The 17,274-nt window shown below is 34.2% G+C and overlaps 1 protein-coding gene across 1 annotated transcript; it reads right to left on the bottom strand.

Annotated features, from left to right (window-relative positions):
* Nucleotides 1–1,782: 1,782 nt before the first annotated feature.
* LOC111043524 lies at nt 1,783–17,047 on the bottom strand. The gene is made up of 5 exons (XM_022328503.2): nt 16,875–17,047; nt 9,841–10,026; nt 7,113–7,205; nt 5,712–5,919; nt 1,783–3,106 (listed from the first exon to the last, which is right to left on the bottom strand). The coding sequence occupies exons 1-5, from the start codon at nt 16,969–16,971 to the stop codon at nt 2,776–2,778; spliced, it is 915 nt and encodes a 304-aa protein (XP_022184195.2). The 5' UTR covers nt 16,972–17,047; the 3' UTR covers nt 1,783–2,775.
* Nucleotides 17,048–17,274: the final 227 nt, after the last annotated feature.

Here is a 17,274-nt window from a genome sequence, read left to right as displayed (position 1 = left end):
ATCCTGATGTATTATTCAATTTATGAACCCTTCAAAGCCAAATGTCACTTTCTGATTCCTTACTGAATACCGCTCTAATCAACACGAATATAGTATATGTTGTGCGAATGAAGTTTTGTGATTATATTTTGTAAATGACAGAAGCATTATCATGAAGTAGGCTGAAGCGCAGTACACCACCAGTGTCAGTCATTCAATTTTCTCTTAGTGATAAGAAGTATAAAGAGTCTCCCCCTAGATTCGAGTTCAATTTCGAATTGAACTCAGTCACTTTCACATTTACGATACATTTCAGACATGTATCATACCACTTGACAAGCATGATTGGTTTGATAGCCGGAAATGGATGATAGATCACAGATACTATTATCATGGATCAAGATCATAGTACTGTATTTGCTGGAATATTAAACTCATAAGCGTATAAGAGGTCTAGATTCATGAATTATCATGAGAATAATGTCCTACAATGATAAGAATTCAGTAATCTAAATTGTAATCATTGTAATTTCTAACAATGGTTAGAATCTAATTACCTACAATGGTTAATTCAGTTTGAAACTATATACGATGTTATGAGAAAGTATAAGATGTTGAGTGTTGTAATCTACCAAAGTAGAGTCTTCTCTAAAAAATTGACAAAATGGAAAGTTGAGCGGCATCTTCCGTCTGTAGCTTTTCATCGGAAGCAGGTCGCACGTGGAATGGCACGCTCTGTTCAGACGCGAGGGTTGTTAGAGAGTTCTTAGTGTCAAGACAGAAACCCTGACAAGCGCTTTTTGTAACTGATTGCTAATTTGAAAGTCATGACAGCCGGTTTCCTACTTGCCTCATCGTCGAGCTGTATAAGGGCTGTAATCCCGTAATTCGGCCCGGAGTCGGATACGCTAACTGGAAAACGTCTGTTTATAGTCGGATGCTGCAGCCCAGTTTTCCAAATACTTTTAACAAGGTCTTCCATCTCTCACACTCAACACTCTTCATCATCCCCCTTCTCGTTCTCTCACAGTTATCTTCCTCCTCTATCCCCTGTTTCTCTCTCTGTCTTCTTCCTCTTTTCCCCTTCTCACCAACCCTCACCAACCTCATTAACGATGATAAATCAACTATTGCCGCAACAGCCCTCATTATCGAGGACTTAGTGGAAATCGGCCATTCGGCTATCAGTAGAGGTTCAGCCTGTCGAGACGTGTATTTACTGTTAACAACTTGAACAGAATTGCTAGAGCTGTCACCTTCCACTTCTGCTTTCGGAAGTGCTTAGTAAACAACTATTCTTCATATATATATATTGTTTATTTTTGTGTGTGACGAAAAATAGCGTTCGCACACGGGCAAAAATGTTTTTCCAGCGTTCAATCTTTTCTAGTCCTCGGCCTACGGTCTCGGACTTGAAAACCGATTTCGAGCCGGAAAAATCTCATTTTCTGCTCTAGGTGCGAAATATACTATTACTTCAAATATACTTCTCATTAATTTTTTTCTGTTGCTCATTAACAAACAAATTCTAAAACTTCCTTCATCAAATCGTGGTAGAAAATAATTCAAAAATATGGAATTATTATAGGTGTGTCAAACACTTGATGAGAATTTTTGAGAATTGTTTATCAATGAGAATTTTTAAAAAGTATGAGAATATTTCATCATTAGCCTGGGTTAAATGTAATAATACCTCGAACTGAAGGTACCAACCATATTTCATCAGAGAATAGTATCAATTTTTCAAATCCACTAATAAGAGACTTTGAAAATAGGTTTTAAAAATAGTTACACCAGTGAAAATTGATGAGACATGTCAGGAGTGAAATTTTTATTGCAAAAATATGACTAGCCTACACAATTTTTATTCTTCATTTCTACAGTTATAAATAATATTAAATATTTTCCTGGTGTAATGATAAGTATACATGTACTACACACACTCCTGACTTTTCAGCAAGAAATTGATTCATTTGCATGATTATTCAAAAATGCACGGTTCTCATTTTTTCAGAGTGAGAGGTTATAACTTCATATTATGCTTCAAGAAAACCGGAAAGCTGTTGACTCAGTTTATCTTACATTATTTACAGTACAAGATACAACATAAGCAAGGAGAAGTCATGTTGGAATACAGCGATTAATAATGCTTTTTTGAAACAAAAATCTGACCCAAAACATTACTTTTTGTTCTTGGTCTATAATAAAATAATAATAATATTGAATATCTAAGTAATAGATCATGATGACTCAACTAGATTATTCCGACACTTTACCAAATCATTTCCACTCCTCTCAGTTTGTAAAAGAATGCGGTTCTCCCTTACTGGTGGTGAACTAGTTTCAATATGAAGTTACGTTACTCTGTATATGATTTCAAAACTTTAAACAAATTTTATGTATACAATATCCATGACCAATAATCCCAGGAATCATGAAGCATGATCATGGGAATTATCCAATATGTCATGAGTATTTTATCCATAAATCATATTTTGAGTATTCCAACTAGTGTGACAATAATTGAGTTGATCCACATTTATCCCAAAATCCTCGTACTCAATGCTTAGTGTAAAATTTCACTATCCTTGATAATGGAAAAATGACATTTTTGACGTCGATTCGTAATGAAAATGCCTTATACTAGATTAAAAACTCGATCAATGGAGATCATGAATGATTCAGCACTACTCAAACCATCATAAAATAAATTACACATTGTCTCTTCACCATTCATTCTCATGTCCATTGTTCACCAAATCACACCTTCTCCAATGAACACATTATTTGATGAAATTAAGGAACTTCGGACGTTTGAGTGGCAGCATCCTGCGGCTTTCTCTCACTATTTGCTTCGGATTTGACCTCTTGCGCATGCGCGGTATGTGGTGGAGTCAGCTGCGCAGTGGTGTTCGAACTGTGAGCCGTGGCTGTGGCATTGTCAGCTGACTGCGCTCCTCCGAAGCTGAATCCCAGCAGACTGCTGAACCAGGCGATTCCTTCCTCTGCCGACTCGTTGACTGCGGCTATCAGCGCCTCTTCGCTCACCTCCGGTTTTGGTGTCGACAGAGACGTCTCCTCGCCGACGTTCTCCTCCGTGCTCTGTTCGCTGCTCTCTGCCACAGTGCTGTCAAAACGAGAAATAAAAAAAGTAAATGAGAAAAACGTTCGATAGAGGGATGAAAAAAGAGGGACAATCATTAAATTCTTCATTCATTCACTTGTCATGAACAGAAATAAATACTGTACAGAGAATTGTCATATAATAAAAAGTAGAGGGATGAAATCTCATATAGAGGGATGAAAATCAGATTCAACGAGCATTCAGTTCGATTCGTCGATTTCTCAGAGGCTATTTTCATGATTGCGAGTCTTTGTTAAGGAGGTACTCTTGTTTACATTATTTCTGTTGCCATTAGTACCTAGTATTCATAAGTTCTCAGCTCATTAACATTATATTTACATCAGTGGAAATGTTCACACATTCATTTCGGTTTTTTTCTCATGAAGTTCTACTTTACGTAATTCTTATTTCATATAAATTGAACGAGCGAAGTATAGCTCCTACTAAGTGCCTCGAGTCGTATCCGTTTGTGGGTTTCTTTTGTATGTTTGTTTGCTCGTCGATTATTTTCGATTTCTTCCATCAACCAACATCAATCATACAGGTGACTCAATCATCATTGAACTTGAAATACAGTTAGTTTTTGTTGGCAACTTGTATCTATGAGGGGCTGGTGAAGGTTATGATAAAATTATGGTAAATGTATGGTAATATTTCATTCAAGAGGCTCATTTGACAGTATGATTCATTCATATTTCAATTCAAAATATACTTTTCTGTCGCTTCTACATTTTTGTCCGTCATCGTGAAACCGTCATATAAATCGAATTTCATTTTCAATCAAACTTTATTTCTTTTAATGGGGATGGGGTCATGTCATACATGATTTCGATACAGTATTTCAAGAATGGATGAATGGTGGAAACCACACATATTTCAAACCGTTCCAAAGATTTTCACATTTAATACTAATAAATCATGAAAAATGAGTACGGTGCATTGAAAATTGATATAAAACTTAACTATCTAATTTCAGTTTTTCAGTGAACACTAATAATAACTTCTATTAACACATTGAAAAAACATTTGATCTGTCGCATTTTTATGTTCTCATTTATTCTATTGCTGTCTGATTTATTATTAGTATCTTTGAATGTATATTTGTATAGTAATCTAAAATTGATAGAGTCCGTAGATGTAAAATTAAGAGGTTAATTTATTGTGTGTGTGAATTTAAGTAGAGTGTAGTGAGTTTCATAACGACTGAGTTCATTGAGTTTTAGATTAAGTGGTCTCAAAAGTAAAATTTGAATCTGTTGAAATGGTGAGTGCCAAACTGTTTTTTTATTCAACTTGAAATTTAGTACATAGAATGACCGAGGCCCGAATTTAGTTGCAGCAAGTTAGCAGGTTCCCAAAATGTATAGATTGAAATCGAATATTCCTTCTTTTTCTGAGTAACTCTATTTGAAAATTTGACATGATTTCTATTGATTCGTTAATGAGTTCAATAAACCTGAGGTTGAATTTTAAAAAGTATTTTTCATTGGAGTTCCTGGCTCGTAGTTACTATGTTTGCTAGAATATGTGACAATGATGATAATCTGTGCATTTGAATTAAGGAATCCACTAAAAGCTCCCAATCAATCAAGGATTCAAATACCGGTAGATGATTTGATAGCAGTAAACTTTAGCCAATATTATAGAAAAGAAGAAACACCCCCTCCGTTTACATTGGTGGCCAGCGGTGGTTTAGTCTGCAAGAATGACTATCGAACCACATGTATTCTTATATATTTCATATTTTGGAGGGTTAACTCAATAGTGACAAATATGTCACCGGTTGCAGAAATGATGTCAGGTGCGGTGTAGGGTTGAAAATACCTCCACCGGTTACAGTATTTTTATTATAATATCTTTGAAACAATTTTAGATACGGATGTGCGGTTAAAGGACAGTCTGTGTGATAACTCCCAAATAGCATCAGCTGCTATAAATGAATTAAAAAACTATTGTGAAAGTTGCATACAATTGAAAATCAAGCTGACTAAATGATAAATTAATCACAACACATTTTTTTCTCATTCACTTTCAATCTTATTTTGTAATATCCTGAAGAAGACGGAGGAGTAAGTTAATTTTTCTGTCCAAACAACTTGAAAAAGGGTTTGAAAGATACGTGTTCAAAATTTGAAGCTGATTGATCAAATCGTTCATAAGATATTTTAGAACATACGAAAGACAGACAAACAGACAGATAGTCAGACAGAAAAAGATTTGGCCTTGAGTCGAAAGTGGGAACTCGCTATCGCTCGTTCAATCAATATCCAGGGTATTGACTTTAAACTTGATACCATTTTTGAGTAAATTCAACAAAATCCATATCTATCAAGGATATTTGAGGGCAACCTCCATTTTTACCTTCTGAAAGAAGATCATTTCAGTTTGATAGTACTTCTAAATTAATATTCAGGGTATGAATTTTCGAACGTGGAAATTCCTTTATTGATGAAACTTTATTTATGGAAGCAAAATGCCAAGAAGTTGAGTCTTTTCCACATTAACGTCTAAAATCTATAGATTGGTTGATAAATAGTGGGATATTATTGCTTGTTTCATGTTATGTTGAGAAATGCTAACAGATTCTGAAAACTTTCATTGAAATCACCTTTTTTCTTCCTCATCAACAACCATTCCTGTAGGAGTCATCTTGAAACAGCTCAGTGGGTATTCCGCCTGAATTTCTCCAAGAATTGCTGGTTCTATGGAGGCGCAGCCTTTCAAACCATCTCCATCCTTCCTCAGTCTCTTCATTGAAGCACAAACTTGAGCCAGGTCAGACAAGAGATTCATGCAGATCGGTCCTGGGTTGGTTTCTGTAAAACGACATATTCTTAGAGAGATTTTCCACACAATCTTATATCCAAAACTTCATCCATTACACAATAATGTATAATAATTATTCCAATTCAATGTAAAAAAACTCATGGATAGTCATTAATAGAATCTCCCTATGAGTAGAATATCTTATCAACAGCATGGAAAAGATCTATATTGGCAATATGTAATTGGAAGAAAAATAGAATGAAGATAATTTGATTGAAGTATCCAAGAGAGTTGTTTCAAATAATCGAGTACTACTTCACAAATAAGCTTAATCGTTTGTTGTAATTGCTTGAGAACCAAATAATAGAACTACAGTAGCCAATAAGGCAACTATTTTGAAATTATAACCATGATTCTAATGTTTCTGAGAATCTCGTGGAAAATAAGAAGAATGTCCATGAATGCATTATTGATGATTTCAGAATCGTTTTTTCTCACAAATCAGAAATCATCCTCACAGCTCTTTTTCCCCATGTCTAGTATTTCTAACAAAAACTAACAATTAACTTCATCAGAATCTATCACATTGATATTAACCTATTTGTGAGAAGAATTGTGTAGCTTTCCCCAGCTGAGTTCCTTTATAAGCTGGAACTATCAAAATACTGGAAGAACAGTATTTCAGAAATTAAACGTTTTAAATTAGTGATTTACCATCACGAAATTCTTCCAGCTCACATCTCAAGTTAAAATGATGACTGAACAATTAATTAAACTGATGATCAAATTCGAAGATATTTCACACACTCCAAAAATTTTCAATACACAAGCAGAGTGAATTGGAAAATTCAATTTGGTCAGTTTTGAAAACTTTATTTAATGCTTTATTACTGGATGTATTTGTCGTTTCCATTGCTACTCATAAATTATATCAATATAGCAGAAAACTTAATTCAATATTTCTCACAGGTCTAGATATATTGGTTTTATCTGCGGTGTTTATTTCATTCATCTTTCATTATTGATTGTGTTTAACAAAGGTTGACCAAGAATAATGAAAACCAAGAACATTTACTTCCTTGATGCCTATAACTTGAATAGCTAGTTACCAAGTTTATTGGTACAGAATTAACATTCCGCTGAGTTTCCACATCGCAATGAAGTTGTACAGTTGAAGAAGTTGGTAGCCTTCAATGCGAGGTGCAAATTATCATTTTACGTTGAAATAATTGGTTCAACTCACCATTCACTGTAGCTCCGTGCAGCAAGCTGTCTCCGTAAGAGATATTCATTCTTAAGCCTTCATCAAGAGATACGTATTTCAGGAAAACACAGCCTAAGAAAACAAAAACTTTCTTCAATCTTCAGGACCATATTATAATAGAACTGCTGTTCTACCGTTTCTTATTAAGTACAGTATAGTTTATTCTGAAGGAAAATTGGAAATAACTATTTTGATAGAGGTAATATTCATTCAGGCAACATTTAAAAAATATGAATGTTCTTAATATTTATGTGTAAAAATCCAGATTTTTCATCATCAGAATAACCTATTGATGGATGAAAAATTGAGACAATTGCTTCACTAATCAGTTCATTATTGGATTGTTCTTGGAAGGTCCTACTTTAATCAAATTTTCAAATGATTTGAATTGATAGAATGCTAGAAATGAAAACTATAGAATTACAAAAGGCTACTTGTATAATCGTGATAAAGATGCGCATCATAGAGAAGATGTACATCACTGTTTAACGCACTGTACTGCGTAGCCTACTGTATATTGAATAATTCACATAAGATATAAATTTGATTCACAAGCAGAGAGTTCATGTGGGCATCATCGCAATAAGAATTAAAAAAAAATATTCCACTACTACCAAGTTCATTTGTTTATGTTGATTGTCTTAAAAACAAGTCTCAGAGACTAACCATCAATTCTCATTTCACTATAAATCTCACACTATGAATGAAAAACTACAAAGCTTCAGCTCATCAATAATTGAAGACCCAAGTATATCTGAGATTATGAGAGTATTGACATTTATAAAGTCTGCATAGACTATCGAAAATTGATTTTAAACAAGCTCTCCTCTTTTCTACTCTCCTGTCTTCTGGTAAGATCTTCATTCTGTAGTAGTTGGCTTGGGTTTGGGCTTGGGCTTGGCCTCAGGTTTGACATGATGATGGGGTCTCGACTCATGCTGCGAATCGACTTATCTTACTGGACACAAATATGTAATGCAAAACTCTATGCAAGTCACTGTTTCTGATGTACCAAGGAGCGTTAACCATATTCCTTAATACTTTATCTTGAAGTCTCTGCACAATAATGATGTTACTTTTACAGGCACATCCCCATAGTTGGATCCCATACGACCAAATTGGTTTCAATTTCACTGGAGCTACTACCGTACCAAGTTCATGATGATATCATTAAGACTATGTTGATAATGGCAATTTATATAATATGTCAAAATATAAATTGAAACTGATGTCACTTCAGTGGTTCTAATTTCATGAGAGAATGAGAGATATAACTACCTTTATTCATTGTCGAAAGTGAATTTTGTCTGTATCAATTTTATTAATTCTTGTTCAATTATATTCAACCTTGTTCAATTATATTCAACCTTGTTCAATGTTCTCTGTATTCTAGAAAACGTTTCAGGGGTCTGATCTGAATATATTTTTATTGCTAAACATTGAAAAGTGAAAGTATCGCTTTATTATTCCTTATTAATAATTAGAAGTGCAATATCGTGATCGTGATTCGAAAAGGAATCACAAGCAGATCAGTAGAGAGACAAAGTGAGAAATAATATGAGTGAGAGAGATAAGTGAACAGTGACAATGTGTGCGTGTGTGGGTGAGTGGCGTGGGTTGACCTTGGCCCTCACAAACTCTCTTTCACCTCATCATCGCTTTCTCTTGCCAGCTCTGTTTGGAATAATTATTAACAAGTCTGTGACCTCCTCCAAAACAAGGACCTTGCACCAAATGGCTCTCCTTCGAATAATATCGCAGACTCTTGGAAAATGTAAACTGTTATGGAGAAAATGGAATACAGGTGACTTCAACAATGGTAAAATGCTAGAATAGTGTGCGTTGCGTGTCTATCCACAAGTCTTTGAGGGCAACTTTTATTAAGTTGATGTTGGAAGGACTTAACATTAGAATATATCAATGTCTGTTCTGTTCTTGGATGAATTGAAAGTCAGTAGTCAATAAAGTAAATTAAATGAATAAAGTAGATAGAGTTAATATGGATCCCTACTATTAAATAAAACTGTCACAGTTTTTGATAACGTTAACTTACAGTCTTTGTTCATGCTATTGAGAGCCAGTTTCCCTGCTCATATCATTCGCTCAGTCACATCAAAGCTCATTCATTTACTCAGACTTGAGCAGTCTTTATAAATGAATCTTGTAAAAGGCTTTGCTTAGTTCAGTATGATTGCCCGTTACCGATAAAATGAGCTAATCAAAAAAATTGAGAAACAATATGCTAGGCAGCCATATAGCCACCATGATGTCCACTTATATAAGTTCAAATTGATATTCAATAATTACACATTTAAAAATAAATGTGTACTAAAAAATAATTACACATTTGATTCCAGTTCCGAGTTTGATTATAGTCGTAGCACTTGTAATTAATATGAAGCTCATAAACTTGATAATATTAAAGGATATAAGCAAGGACAGTGCTTAAATTAATTTCATATCCTAGTTGTATATACCTATATACCTATCCAGTTGTTTGTAACAAAATCAGAACTGAATTACCATCTATCAGCCATATAAAATCAAAGGGCTTATAAGAAAAGCATCATACTCAACGAAAAATTTCTAAGATGAACAATAACTTTTCATAAGGGGATTTACACCACTCACATGAAATCTGCCCATTTTTCTTTAAACTTTAATAGTCGCGTTATGTAATGTTTGAGGTTCTTGGAAGAGTACTAACTTGGGCCTCCAATGTCAATGTAAGCCAGACTCATGTCAATACAGCATTGGCAATCAGATTCTTTGCAGGTGCAGATGTTCTCGGCCTTCGCTCCGTTGTCACTTTTAGCTCCTTCACCAATCGGGATGGGCAGGGGCTCCACTGGACCTCCGTATCCAAGATGGTCGAAGCCCCAAGAGAACACATCTGTTGGAGAAAAAATAAAATGATTATAGCATTCTCAAAAAATACCAATTGACTATTGTCCTTCACAACTAGAGACAAACTGTTTAGGTCTGTTTATCTGAAACAAACTGTTTTAAGCTGAATTTAAGGTCTTGTGAATTGAGACATGTCTTAAACTCTCTCAATCAATTCAAGTTCAATGACAAAGATGTTAATCGTAGTAAAGTGTTATTTGATATTTTGTGAATAACTTGGTTACACGGCAAGCTGAAACATCCTACGGTTTTCTCCACTAATAAAAACCATAGGATAAGTAAATTGGATTTAAAATATTCATGGAATTATAATATTATATCATTATTGAACATTGTGTGGTCACAGGGAATAATCAATTATTAGAACTGTATTTACCTTGTAGATCGTAACTCAACTGAGTTTTCGATCCTTAACTAATGTGCACGAGAGTTCGGATATGAACTCATATAAAGATGGTTTTGGTTCAGAGTTGAAGATTGTGGAGTGAAGTAGTTTGAAAAATAGATTTTTATTTTCTTCAAGAAAGCCTATCGATGGTCATGAATCATCGAAAAACGTGTATTTTATTTGTTTCAGCTTAAAATATGTAAAATAATGAAATTTCAAGTAAAAAATCATACTCAAAACTAATCATCCTTTTTCAGTGGAGATTTGACTAGTTCTACGCCAGTAATCCCGCACTTGTATCACTATTACAACTGAACTTCTATCAGATGATCGAAGACCCCAATTCGTTTATCGGAGAGTCAGTCAGTCAGGACCGGTTGTTCAATGCAGTATCGATTACAATCATGTTGAGAACCAAGTAAATCAGTCTGGAGGTAGTTATAGACTGTTACTTGCCGGCACTATCACAAGAACAACACAACCGATAACATCTCTAAATCTTGTTTTACCGCTAAGTTACCTGGTGGTTACTACTTATCGGCCATTTTCTTCTCTCAGACCGACTGCATCCCAATAAGTCAGCCTGCCAAGTTCAATGACATTAATCGTTGACTTGAAAAAGTGGAACGCCTTCTTGGAGCTTGACAATTACACTGAAGCCACCTGGACTTGGCTCTCCACATCATTCGATTGCTACACAACTAGCTGTACTTGAAAGCTTTTCAACAGCTTAGTTCAAAATAATAATTTGAATACAACAAAATCAACGTTTCGAAATGCTGCAGTATTACCTTATACGGGAAAACGCCTGAATAGCAAAAAAATATAACATTGTAATCGTTGAAAATCTTCCCCCATCTTCATAAGATTGTCATCAGAGCAATACTTCAATCCATCATTGAGTATTGCATAATTAAGGTAACGTGCAATGCAGGCAACATTAAAAATCGTCTCAACCATTCAAGTTTCTTCATTCCAATTCTTTGCTGATTGAATATTGTTCACTTCGTTTAAATCACTAAGGTATTTATAGTGGATATATGTTAGTATCTACTATATTTATGATACTGAGAACCAGAGGTCGCAACTCAACTGAACCTTCGAAATTTCTTCATTAGTAAATAATATATTTACGTATTTTCCGTTTCAAATATGACCTACAATTTCTGACCTCTTGGATTTATTATCAATATTCTATATAATATGAGATGAATCTTGTAAGAACAGTTCCTGTATCACTTCTCCTCCCCTTAATGAAGCTAATCCCGGATTTATCACTAGTAGGCTATTTATTAAATCTTCAGTGACGATTTACAAAAACCTTCTCTAACAGACAATTGAATCGATCGGAATGACCAGTCAATCCCTGTTTCATTGGAAAGAACCAATATTTTTTGTGTAAGAATGTGTAAGCCTAATCTAAAAAATATTGTAGACCAGCCACCTCGATGAGATCGTTGTGGAAGGCGGTATTGGCGTAAAAATATGCCAAGTCATAAAGCATGTAGCTTATGAGAGAATGATTAGACCATAACGATTACACGTCTGCTATAAATAATGACAGACCCTGACAATCAAGGAGCAAGATCATAAAGTAAACTATCTTATGAAACTATTACGTACGCTCTTTTCAAATCTATAAACCGTTATGCATTTGAACACGAGCAATTCTTTATGTACAATTGATTCAATCCAGTTTCTTCAAGTACAGAACATTACAAGATCATTATTTGCTCATATGTCAAGGTGAACGACTTAACGACTCTGCTTATAATTGAGAGGTGTCTTGCTGAATTGATTAATTCAACGAAAATAGTCTACATTCACATTTTTCATCCATTCAGACTAGTTTGGCAGACAACTTTCCTTGATTTCAGGTAAATTTGGAGGACAAAGTCATCTCTCTATAAAAAAATCGTACCAATTAGTGGAGTGTGACGGTAGTTGCAAGATACAAAAGTCGATATTCACGTGTTTCATAAGAATTATTAGGATGTCGCCTCTTATAATGGTTTGAAAGTTTTACCAACACAATTCTTCGACTTTGCTATTTATTTTGATCCTCAATTAATTTGAATCTGAATCAAGGTTTTTCAATCAAAATTCTTAACATATCAGATTGTTACAAAATTCAACTTTCAAATAAAAAGTAAGTCCATTAATTTTGTTAGTCAATCCAAAATTTTCCTCCAGAAATTTTGTGATTATTATGCAGCCTTAGAAGAGATGAACCTATCCTGGGTCCAACCACAGCAAAAACTGTTAAGTAAATCACAATCAATAACATTCAAATCAAATACACTGACAAATCTGTATTCATACCAATAAATTATATTCATTTTGTTCCAGATCTATTGTGACTCTCCACGATTATAACAACATATTCTGTGAACTATTACAGGAATCATCCCTGAATTATGATACATTGCTTTGAAACAAGTGCTTTATATATGTTTTCTTCCGTCAACCAGAGTCGACATTACAATGTATAAAATATTCAACAAATCAGAACATTAATTTTTGGTTTGGCCATAAAAGAAGAACGATTTTAAGCTGTGCTACTCAGTGCTGCATCTTGGAATTAAAATTCAGAAGAAACGCTGTTAATATTGCATTACCTTTCTTCATGACAGTGAGGACATTTTCACAATCAATGTTCCATTTTCCTCTATCAACCAGCGTCGATCACTACACACTACTTGATTGTCTCATGGCAGGAGTACGTAGGTAGCCTAGTTAATTTTAATCTAAATTGGTTGCCAATCTCGAATTGCAGAGAGACTTTATTATTCAAATTATAAGATGGAATGAGTAGACTAGTGAACTTATGTAGAGAAGACTACTCGCTGATCAAATTGCGCCCAATAATAAAATATTTATTTCGCCAAAATACAAGATACATAAGACAATTGAAAATTATAATAAATCTTTGGCACAGCCATCAAATTCAATGCTATTCTTATTATGATCCAAACAACATTGTCATTGTGCATATTAAATTGTCGGTCCCGGCTGATATATATATGTATATAATAGTCTTGAGTCGTGAGGCCCACTGACGGCTTAAATTATACAGGCTCAGGAGTGGAACTCCCTACCAATGAGAATCATACGAATAGAATAATTATTATTATAGTCTCTTCTATTTTCAGAAGAGATCTGTGCTTTGAGGGAATTGTATTTCCAATATCTTCGAGCTTGAATATTGGTTTTGCTCCCAAATTCTTCGATGTTTTTCAACGATCCCAAGATACTCTGCCACCTTGCTGATTTCGAAGCCTGTGAACTATTTATATATTATTTGTTTGTATCGAAAAGACAAACTGTCAGGCAGTTGACAGTATTCTACTGAAAGAGTTAATCGATTCGTTTCGAACACTTGAAAAGTGGTTTGAATGAGGAAGAGGACTGACTGCTTCGAAACTATCTCGTTTGAAAGTGGCTTAATGGCATTCACATTGTTTCCATTGTCAGTGTTAAATGGGGTGAAAGTGACTTTTTCTGCCAAGCCCGTATTTCACAGTAAACAGTTCCTTGTAATCTGGTGTATTCCGAATTGTGGTCTACAAGAGCAGTGATGTAAATCCCGATTCTGAATCCTACTGCCTGTGAATCACTCAACTAATTCCAACATTGAAAAATTGTTTTATGAATGAAACATTTTGATAGTTTTTGGAATTAAATATATATTACTATTTTATATTACTATTTTATATTACTAAATATATATTACTATATTCAATTTTAATAAAAAAAGCAACGCTAATTCAGCACGGTACTTTTATAGAGTTCATTTGGAGGAAACATTTCTAGAGCGAAATAATCAGATATTTTTATATACTCTAATCGGAGTTCTTAGGATTTCAAAAATGTTGTACATCCAAGATGCAGTATTTGCGAAACCGAATCAAATTCCTAACGATATAGCTTCAAATCTCTTTGCTTCAATGATTAAGAATTCGTGGAAAAGTTTAATTTGTATTTCTGAAATGGGAAGCTTATTAGTAATTTGATATCATAATGAACATCCCATGATTCCTGATGATAATAAAGTCCTTCTATACTAATAAACACATACTAAGTGCAACTGCTATAGATTCACGTACAGGAAATAATAATAAACTATCTAATTTGGGAGGAAAGCAAGGGAAGGTAACTTGAATGGAGATAGCTATTTTGAATTCTTTTTAAAATTGTCAAAGATGATCCATCCAGTTTCATAATACTAATCCAGAAATTTTTCTTTTCTTAATCAAGCATCATTGAAGTGTAATCTTTGTAAATCATTCAATGTTATAGCAAAGCTCAAGGCTTGGATGGAGATGGAAATCTCATAGAAAAAGAAATCTGGTATATCATAATTCTTTTCAATTCCAAACTTAATCTTTCACTTATGAAGTGTGTGACTAATTCTACAAATTTTATAATACCTGATGATATTCATTGAACGATTCATTCAATAGAGTTATGATTGAACTCCTCCAAAGATTGAATACTTTCCTCTTCTAAAAGCACCAAATTCAATATTGATACGTAAAACAACAGCTGCGTTGCTTGAAACTGGTCAGGATGCAATAATATTGAGTAATAATCAGATGAGTCATGAGTCTTCTCATTGCATGAATACATCAACTTGCTATGCATATTCTACCATATTGTTACCAAATGCATTCACGGATGGAAAGATTGAGTAACTCATATCTGATTTTACACGTTATCACGTCCTTCCTGGGAAGATTTATCACATAGTACATCTTGAAGCTTGACAAGATCTTTCGAAATTTATAGCTCAAGTGCCTTTTCTCAAGTTGTGAAATTTCGCTGGAAATTCAAAAACAAACATCTAGTGAAAGAATGATACAAACAAATCTTTCCAATTGTTCGAGTATATACTTAATTCTGCAACTGGTCATCTTGAGAGTAATTTAGTACTTGATTTCCAAACAATTTTGTTCTTCATAGTTATTCCAGCACAGCCAATCAATTATATGAACTTCAAATCATGAACTAGTTGTTCGAATTCCACATAAAACTTTTCTCTCATCAGCATTCAAACTTTTTTTTAATCATCAATGCACTAACCTAGGGCTAGTGTTCGCATCATAAACATAGAATTAATTACAGACATTTCATATCCAAAATGTATTTGTGTGCCTGTTACGAAATATTTAGATCTTGAATCGTACCATGAAATATTAGAAAACGTCTTCAAAATCATGAAATAATACTTCGTAGATGGTTAGTTATGTTGCTTTTATGAACTAGAATGCAAGCCAACATCTATTGTTATAATCATGATGATTCAATCAAATTCAATTATATACAATGAAAATTAGCTTCAATTTACAGTAGTATTCTCCTCGAATCATCAAGAAGATCGCTAGTGGAGAAATATGTATTCTACACAATTATTACTCCCCAAACATTAGTTAGTTATACGTTGAATTTATAGTCAGTTGAGTCTACAAATCGAGTCAGCATTGAGAAAAATTATATTTCAAAATGTATTGTTCATACTATGATTAGACAAACAATCATAATCTAATTATCCATTCTATTATTGAAAAAAGCCAATCTTCATTCCATTTTTCCTTAGATTGTACATTGTCCATCTGTTTTGCATTGTACAGAAACAAACGAACAATAATATTGATTTTGTTAATGAATCAATTGAACAACTGTGGTTTTTTTGTAGTGTTCAATATTTTTTTGAGCGAACAAATGAACGACAATTAATACCAACTTGTCAGGAACCTTACAGATAAGCAAATCAAACATTCTTTGGAACATACTTGTTTATAAGCTCACTTTTTCGACAAAAACACAGACGACATTTACAACTCTGGTTGGTTTCAAATTTTATGAAATAACTAAATTTTTCTCAAGATTTCAGTGATTATTGAGTTCAATATGGAATCCTAATTAAGTATTACATCGGTCTAAATTCAAAATTTCTAGTTTCCAGTTTTTGGACAGAAAATTTTACTTGAAAATTCTTATGAGTTTTCGAATTATTTTTCAATTTAAAAATGACCTTTGTGTTTATGGATTGTAAAATGAGTGTGTAATTGAAGAATTTTGAAGTGACACATAGCCTCTAGCTACGTTTGGACTATTGTATAAATTAGAATTGGAACCGTCTTGGGCGTAAGCCTATGGTACGTTTCTGTAAGTTGTATAATTCTGAATGATTGAATAAATAAATAAATAAATGAGTGGATTTAACCTATATTTTTTGGAAATGTTATACTGTTTAGAAAATTTGGGAGAAGAACAGTTTTGAGCTGAACCTGTTGCTCTCTCCCAGTCATTGTTGGATGATTTGTAATTATATTTATAAATAAATGAAACAAGTATCAAATATTGAATAAACTTGCAGCCTCTCACGAGGATACTCTCATGCCTGATCAAAGATCTTGGATTGCAGTTGCAGCACAATTACTCACCGAAAAAGCCATTGCCAGGAGCGGGCACAACCTGTGGGAGGGCGCATGCGACTCCGGCCAAGGCGCAGACGACAGCAACTTGTTTGTAGCAGACCATGATCTTCGAGTGCAGCCACAACAGACTGATCAACAACAGCCAAGAGCCATCTCGCCTCTTCAGCTGACAATCCTCTGCTCCTTACCTGCCCCCTCTCACCACTCCCCACCCACCTGTCCACACCAGTAGGTCACCCACTTCCCTTTCTTTCTTTCTTCGCGCTGCACTTCGTGGAAACTCAGTTTTTCCACTTTCTCTCCTCTTGTTCTTCCACGTACCCACGCATTTTCATTCTCTTTCTACTAATTCTTATTCCTCCCTTCGGAGACATCTGACTCATCACACCGCGTCATCACAGGTTTC

Source organism: Nilaparvata lugens, chromosome 2, assembly GCF_014356525.2.
Source record: "Nilaparvata lugens isolate BPH chromosome 2, ASM1435652v1, whole genome shotgun sequence".
In the NCBI taxonomy this organism is placed as follows: Eukaryota; Metazoa; Arthropoda; class Insecta; order Hemiptera; family Delphacidae; genus Nilaparvata; species Nilaparvata lugens.
Note: the sequence above shows the minus strand (reverse complement) of the source record. Positions and strands in the feature narration are given on the sequence as shown.